The following is an 8103-nucleotide window of genomic DNA, read 5'->3' on the forward strand; positions in this document are numbered from 1 at the left end:
AAGCCCGCACCAGAAGGACACCCAAAGAAATTAGGCCTGAACCTTAACCAAAAAAGGGGAGGTTGGGAACCAAGAGGATTTACCACCAGAACCTGGAGTTGGTTGGGGAGAGGACAGAGTACGATAGGCTCAGGAAGTTACCCTGCTCAAATCCAGCGGTGGCTCAGGAGTCAGAGTGGTGTGTTGCTTCTGACACCGTTAATGTCAACTGAGAAAAGAAGGCAAAACTGAAAAAGAACGAAAGCCTTTATTTGGGGTCTCAGAATTGCAATTCGGGCAGCACAGATTCCGGCAGCAACCAGAAAAATGTGTCACCTGTGTGGGGAAAGCAAGGGGCTTTTATGAGAAAGGGGAAGGGGGGGCAATTACACGACTTCAGTAAAAGAAAACGAAATTGTCAATTGGTACTACCAGGCTGAAGAGCTTTTGGTTACACTTTGATGGACTGATTTACTGTTGTAACGAACGAAACTATTCCTGATACGCATTAATTCCTCTATCTTCAGCCAGACGCCGGTCCCCCTTTGACTCCAGGTACAACTGTTCGTAAAAAAATAGCTGTTTCTGGCCCAGTTCAAAGGTCTTTTTGCCCCGTTCCAGAGCTCATTAGCTATTTGTTTTAAAAAGGAAAATGGCGCTTCTCTCAAAATGGAGCCTCTCCTGTCTTACAAATTTTGTACAGTTCTGCAGTGCGGAAAAAGGAAACCGACCAGGTGAGAAAAGTATCTCACACTACCGAAGAGAATTAAAATGGTGCCACTTGACAGTACTGAGGGCCTCGGTGAGACAAGGCAGGCAGGGGAGACCTGCCTCGCAGGAGGTGACACTGAGGGTAAGCGCTGAATGGCAAACACCCTTCGCTCCAGGGAGTGGCACGCACTTGGGGTGACTTTCTATCCGGGCCCCGGTTCGGCCGGGCCCTCCTAGCTGTTGCCTTCGGAGCGCTTCCCCGCCCAGCGCTCTTCGCCTGGCCCCTCCCCGCCCTTGCCTCGGAGGCCTCTTGCGGCTGCGCAAAGCCCTACCCAATCGAAAACGTCTCACTGTTAAAAGTGGCAGGGATTGGTCCCAAGCTCCTGAGACCGCCAGGAAGGGGCGGGGCTTATAGTAGGTTTTTTTTTTTTTTTTTTTTTTTTTTAATACGTATCGGCTGGGTGGGCCCCAGGCAGACGGAAGTGCTCTGTGTTGTTGTCGGAAGTGGCGAAAGAAAGATTGTGATGGCGGCTGCGATTTTAGCCGAGAAGGTAAGTTCCTCCGGCTTTACCCAGGGATTTTTGTGGGGGGAGGCTCCGGGGGGACACAAAAGGCGAGAGGTGGAGGAGATGCCTGGGTGCCGGGCCAGGGAGGCGCAGACGCTCTGAAGTCGGGGTCGGTGTGAGGGCTCGGCCGGGCCTGGCGGGACCGGCGGGGAATCAGCCCGGGCCGCCCCGCCTCCAGCCAGTCCTCCTCGCCGCAGGTGCTGGTGGACAGCGCGGAGGAGGGGGGGCAGCCCCTGGCGGAGGCCGCGGAGCTGGCCGCCCAGAAGCGCGAACAGAGGCTGCGCAAATTCCGGGAGCTGCACCTGAAGCGGGTGAGTAATCCTTCAAGGGAACTGAGGCTGGTCATTCTGGCAGGCCCGTGCGCGTTTGTGGAGGGACGAGGAAGCCGCAAAACCATGCTTGACAGACTCACAGAACTGGATGAAAGATCTTTCCCGGTGGTTCTCAACCCTGGCAGCAGATTGAAATCACCTTTGAAAATAACACATGCTCTCTCCAACCCTCCTCTCACCCACTTCCGATTTAACTAATCTGGGCTAGGTTTGGGAGTCTCTATTACTAACAGCCTCCCTGCTGTATGAGTCTGACAAACTCCTCGTTTTACCTGGGGGATATGTGGAGCTGGAGACTGGAAGAAACTCGTCCGTGTTAATAAGAGAGCTGGTTGCCTGTTCATTAAAAAATAATCAGCAAATCTCTGAAAGTCTATAGTATCAGTGGTTCACCTGGTCGGTGGGAAACTAGCTGATTAGGATATGCCTTTTGCTCTTAAGTAGAAGAGATGATTTTCTAGCCAGAAATATGGCATGCTAGCTTTGAGAACAAAGTGCCCTGGGAGTGTAGAGGAGAGATGAATACAGTTTGAGGGGCTCCAGGGAGTGCCTCATATAAGAGGTGACACCTAAACTACCGTTTGAAAGATGTATTCTTTCAAATATGTGTGTAAGGTGTGTGAAAGATGTGTAAGGTATTATCAGACAAAAAAATTGGAGGAAGAAATATCCAAGCAGAGGAACCAAATGTAAATTAAGGGAATTCATATTAGGGATAAGAGTCCAGCAAACAACTGGCTGCAGTTGGAGCTGAGAAAGGAAAAAGCAGCTCTGGTCTATTTCCACTTAAGTGGCTTGACTGACAGCTTGGCTGTAGTTTCACAAACCCCCAACATCACTGACTGTTGGAGTGAGACAAAAACAGTACTATTCAAACCACAGAAATGACCACACATTCCCCTCTTCTGCTAACTCCAGTGACTGTTAGGATCAATTACAGCATTAGTCTCACCCCGTTAATCCTGTAGAAAAACTTAGGGTACCCAGTCATCAAATGCCCTGCCTTTCTGACACTGTCTTATCCAGAGCACCGCCGTACTCCCTTGAACCTTACCCGCCCCCTCCGGCACCTGATAAAAACCCAAATCCTGTAACTAGCCTCTCCTAACACCTTCTCACTGAAATGCCTATAGTTCCCCATGGTTTGCTCTCCTTCAGTGCAGCAAACACAACTTTGACTATAGGTATGTTCTTGGTGTTTTCAACTGGAGGGCATTGCCAGAGCCAAGAGTACAAGAGTGTAAGAGGGATGGTAGTTCAGAGGAGTATCTCTGTTTGCACAGAAGTTAATGAAGAATTACACACACTTAAATATTGACTTGGAGGGACTGTGTAAAGTACATGTGGTTGGAAATTAGGAGACATGGCTTCCTGGACGAACTGCTGCCAACCTGTGACCTAAGGAACCTCTAACTTAGGTTGTCCTTAAGATGATCGCTCATTTTGTTGTGTGCAGTTAAGTTCACTTTATTTTTTTATTTTTTAAAGATTTGATTTATTTGAGACAGAGAGCACAAGATGGGGGTGGGGAGGAAAGGGGGCAGGGTTGGGGAGAGGGAGAAGCAGACTCCTCGCCGACAGGGCTCCATCTCAGGACCCTGGGATCATGACCTGAGCCGAAGGCAGACGCTTAACCGACTGAGCCACGCAGGCGCCCCACTTAAATTCATTTTAAATCACACTTCATGGGGTAATTCAAATGGAAAATACCTTTCCTTTGCCATAAAGTAAAGTGTTAAAATATTTAAGAAGGAGGAGAGACTTGGAAAGGGTTAGAGATACTAAGATTAGTGTTAAAGCCTCCAGCCCCAAATTGAAGCTTTTTGCTTGAATTAGGATTAAAAGAGAATTGAGGGGTGCCTGAGTGGCTCAGTCGGTTAAGCATCCAACTCTTGGTTTCAGCTCAGGTCATGATCTCAGGGTACTGAGATCAAGTCCCTCATCAGGCTCTGTGCTCAGTGCAGAGTCTGCTTGAGATTCTCTCTCCCTCTCCCCCTCTTGCTCGTGCGTGTGCTCGCTCATGCTCTCGCTCTCTCAAATAAATCTTAAAAAAAAAAAACCTAATTAGACCATTCCCTTGCTTAAAATCCTTTGATGGCTATCTGTTGCTTTTGGGATAAAGCAAGAGTCCCCTTGTTAATGTATCTTACCTGACCCTTTTCAAAGTGGGCAAGATTTTGTTTGGATTTATTTTCATGTCCCAGCTGACAAACTTTTTTGTGTTACGGTTTTAGAATGAGGCTCGTAAATTAAATCACCAGGAAGTTGTTGAAGAAGATAAAAGACTTAAGTTACCTGCTAACTGGGAAGCCAGAAAAGCTCGTCTGGAATGGGAGCTGCAGGAAGAAGAAAAGAAGAAGGTTAGGATCTACTCTGCTGGCTTCATAAGTGGTTTATTCAGTCATTCTTTTGTATTGTGACTAGTACCTGATTTTGTACACTGGGTCTGGAGCCAGACTGCTGGAGTCCATGTGGTGGCCCTGTTCTTTACTAGCAGCAGTACTTTGGAGGAGTTATTTCACCTCTCTGTGCCTCTGTTTTCTCATCTGTAAAACGGGGACTATGACAATAATGATTTGAGTTCCTGAGGAATTAAACGAGTCAGTGCATGTAAAACCTTTCCAAGGGGCCTGGCGTCTGCTACCCGCTGAGCATGTGTTTTAAATTGAGGCACGCACTCTTACACACCATAGCAGGTTCCCATATTTCCTCCAAATAATAATCATTAGTTTTAAAGTATTGCCCGATATCTTTGTTTAACCTTGATTTAAAATAGACCCAATATTTGCTTGGATCATCATTGCAGGTATGAGCTTCTTTTTCCTTTTCTTAGGAATGTGCAGCGAGAGGGGAGGACTATGAGAAAGTGAAGCTGCTGGAGATCAGTGCAGAAGACGCAGAGAGATGGGAGAGGAAGAAGAGGAGGAAAAACCCCGACCTGGGATTCTCCGGTAAAACTGGCTTTCACTTTATTCAACGGGCCTATTAGTAACAGGTCTGATAATGCCCCGACATCTAAAGTAGTCTGGATTCTCCTTTTAGATTATGCTGCTGCTCAGTTACGTCAGTATCATCGGCTGACCAAGCAGATCAAACCTGACATGGAAACTTACGAGAGACTGAGAGAAAAACAGTAAGTTGACAGAATTAATGCAAGTCCTGTTTTCATCGCAAAGGGCCATAGGTGTGTGTGTGTGTGCGGTGTATAAATACATACACACATACGTAAATAGAAACACACTTTAAAGCTTAGGTAATGGTCATTAGCAGCTGCCTAAGAATGCTTTCTGGCCTTGACAATACTATTTATTGCTCACTCCACAGCAGTTCAGCTCACCACCTGGTTATTGTTCTAGCTGGGCATTCTAAGACTAGGTGTTGAGAGTTTAACAACCAGATTATCATAGTTACTCAGATGTTTTAGGAGGCTGAATGCTTTAGTACTGGGATGGGTGAACATTTTCTGTAAATATTTTAGGCTTTGTGGGCTCTTTGGCCTGCACTCCACTGCTGTGATGTGAAAATAGCCATGGAGGATACGTGAGCAAATGGGTGTGGCTGGGACCCAGTAAGATGTTTGCAAAAGCAGATGGTGTCGTTAACTGACCCCTGCGTTAGTGGGAAGAGAAAGAACCTGAACCTAGAAGCATGTCTCTTAACCTCTGGCCCTTGGCTCTTAAATCTGTAGAATGAAGGTGCTGGGGGAGGGGATATCTTAGGTCACTTCCAATTCTAGCTTGCTTGCTTGCTTGCTTGCTTGATGTGTGTGTGTGTGTGTGTGTGTGTGTGTGTGTGTGTATAAATAAATAGAAGTTAAGGTAGGATCCCACAGTCAACACTGTATCTATTATAATATATATAATGTCATGTGTAAAATAATGTATGTATTTTATTGCTCACCAGGAGTGGTAGTTTGGTTTGAAATTTGCAAATGTGGAACTGTCTAGTGTTACTTTAAGTCCGTTTTGCTGTCTTTTCAGTGGAGAAGAGTTTTTCCCAACATCCAACAGTCTTCTTCATGGAACACACGTGCCTTCCACAGAAGAGGTTGATAGGATGGTCATGGATCTGGAAAAACAGTGAGTACTCAGTATAGCAGCCTGAACTTTTAAACGTTTAACGACAAAATGGACATAGCGTGCTTAGAGCGAATTGAAAGAACAGATACTGTTTTTGCTCATTTCTGACTCAGCGTCTGTAGTGGTTTTGGGGACAGATAGCGTGTGTGAGTTGAATCCATATGATCTGGGAGGGAGGTGCAAAATATTGCTGAAATGGAGTTGTCATAATTGAAGCAGGGAAAGGGCCAAAGAAAATGATTGTTTAAGGGCTTTGACCTTCATAAGCATTCCACTATTTGATTTGAAGAAGTACGAATGTTCTAGTAAATGTACCTTTGTTATATTTGTGTTTCTTAATACTGATATGGGTGAATATCAGGCAGAATTAATTTCTATTTTAGGAGTTAATACATAAAACTATTAAAATTACTATCTAGTATATAGTGTGTACTCCACTCATATTAGCTGTGGTTGTTTACTAATATAAGTATTGTCATTTTCTTCTAAGTAGAGCTTCGTGTGTCCAGTGGCTAACAGTGTATCATTGCTCTTTTAGAAGCATTCTAAGGATGAGCTTGTATTTATTGAATTTCAGGGTTCATACCCGGGGTTGTGCTGTCAATTAGCAATTTAAATTTGATCTTGATGAAAATTTCCCCCACCCTTCAAGGGTGCTATTCTCAGTGCACTGATTCTGTTCTTAACTATTTGGCCGTGTTTGATTAAGATTAAAAAAAAAGGCAATTTTGAATTTTGTAAATTTTTTTCTTCTTCCTTCAGAATTGAAAAACGAGACAAGTATAGCCGGAGACGTCCTTATAATGATGATGCAGACATCGACTACATTAATGAAAGGAATGCCAAATTCAACAAGAAGGCAGAAAGATTCTATGGGAAATACACAGCTGAAATTAAACAGAATTTGGAGAGAGGAACAGCGGTCTAATCGCTTCAGGAACTGTTTTTAGAAGCTTGAGAATGCTGGCAAATTGAGGTTCTCTTCAAAGTTCTACCAGGAAACCAGCACTCTGTCTACTTTGCCTTTCCACTCAACATTTAGAAATAAATGCTTTTTCTTAAACGTATACTTCCATGTATATTCCCACATTTCTGTGCTTGGATATAAGATGTATTTTAAGAGGTAGTGTACTTGTTTTGTAAAAAATCTACTTTGTATAAATACTAATTATTTTTCTATGTATTTTAAATGGGTATGATTATTTAATCTTTGAAGCATTTTGGGCTGAAGATTGTTGCAGCATACATAAATGCAGTCATTGTTGCTTTGAATATTCTGAATTTGACAAAAGGTAGAGCTGGACTCAGCAACCTTTTGAGGTTGTAGACTTGGAAGCTAAGTACAGTGAGGAGGAAGGTGGCCATGGTTACTGGAGGGCCCTCTCTACCCATGGCCTCTTATGACCAAGTTCAGGAAGCAGCATGAATATTGATCATGTACAGTTCCTTTTATAAAAAGCAAATATCCTGTGGAATAGGATCCCTACGAAGCACTAGCATTTAAAACTAATATTTGTATATATATGTAAAATTACGTGCTTCCATTGAATAAACATTAAAATTTTTTCTTCGATTATGAGGAATTCAAAACCGTCAAAAGAAGACAGAATAATACAATGAATCCCATGTACCCAATACCTATCTTCAGTAATCAACTCCCGGCCAGTCTTGTTTCAGCTTCATTTCTTATCTACTTTCCCCTCTGTAACTCCCTTGTTATTTTGAAGCAAATATTAAATGTATACTTTTGTCTATAAATATTTCAGTATCTGAAAGATAAAGACCACTATCCTATTATCACAACAATAGTTTTATTTTAATAAAAAGTCCAGAGAGAAAGATTGGTAAATGGTTTTTTTCTATGTGTTGTTTAAAATGAGGACATTCCAGGGCGCCTGGGTGGCTCAGTTGGTTAAGTGACTGCCTTTGGCTCAGGTCATGATCCTGGAGTCCCAGGATCGAGTCCCGCATTGGGCTCCCTGAGTCTGCTTCTCCCTCTGACCTTCTTCCCTCTCATGCTCTCTAGAGCTCTACCATTCTCTCTCTCTCTCTCTCAATAAATAAAAATCTTTAAAAAAAAAAAATAAATGAGGACATTCCATGGGCGCCTGGGTGGCTTAGTCGTTAAGCGTCTGCCTTTGGCTTAGGTCATGATCCCAGGGTCCTGGGATCGAGCCCCACATCGGGCTCCCTGCTCCACGGGAAGCCTGCTTCTCTCTCTCCCACTCCCCCTGCTTGTGTTCCTCTCTCGCTGTGTCTCTCTGTCAAATAAAATCTTTAAAAAAAATTAAAATGACATTCCAAATCTGAAAGAGAAAATTTCAAAAATATATCAGCATTTGTGTTTAAAGACAGTTTAACATTTAATACCACTGGTGATTAATCCCTTTTAAAATTTATGTAGCACTTTCTATTTCTGTATTCCTTTTGTTTCTG

At 43.7% G+C, this 8103-nt stretch overlaps 1 protein-coding gene across 1 annotated transcript; it reads left to right on the forward strand.

Annotated features, from left to right (window-relative positions):
• Positions 1–1161: 1161 nt before the first annotated feature.
• SYF2 (SYF2 pre-mRNA splicing factor) lies at positions 1162–7506 on the forward strand. Its single transcript, XM_028113989.1, has 7 exons — positions 1162–1241; positions 1454–1567; positions 3823–3948; positions 4422–4539; positions 4631–4721; positions 5569–5667; positions 6430–7506. Exons 1-7 carry the CDS (start codon positions 1215–1217, stop codon positions 6593–6595), a joined length of 741 nt encoding a protein of 246 aa, XP_027969790.1. The 5' UTR covers positions 1162–1214; the 3' UTR covers positions 6596–7506.
• The last annotated feature ends 597 nt before the right edge of the window (positions 7507–8103 follow it).

This window comes from Eumetopias jubatus, unplaced genomic scaffold (genome assembly GCF_037043125.1).
Source record: "Eumetopias jubatus isolate StellerSeaLion01/CBP00866 unplaced genomic scaffold, mEumJub1_p1.0 scaffold_4, whole genome shotgun sequence".
Lineage (NCBI taxonomy): Eukaryota > Metazoa > Chordata > Mammalia > Carnivora > Otariidae > Eumetopias > Eumetopias jubatus.

Bases quoted from the DNA above. Each gene is read 5' to 3' on its own strand.
- SYF2 (XM_028113989.1), top strand. From the start codon at position 1,215: ATGGCGGCTGCGATTTTAGCCGAGAAG. The intron at 1,242-1,453 runs GTAAGTTCCTCC...TCCTCGCCGCAG, and splicing joins CTGCGATTTTAGCCGAGAAG to GTGCTGGTGGACAGCGCGGA. The intron at 4,540-4,630 runs GTAAAACTGGCT...TTCTCCTTTTAG, and splicing joins CCCCGACCTGGGATTCTCCG to ATTATGCTGCTGCTCAGTTA.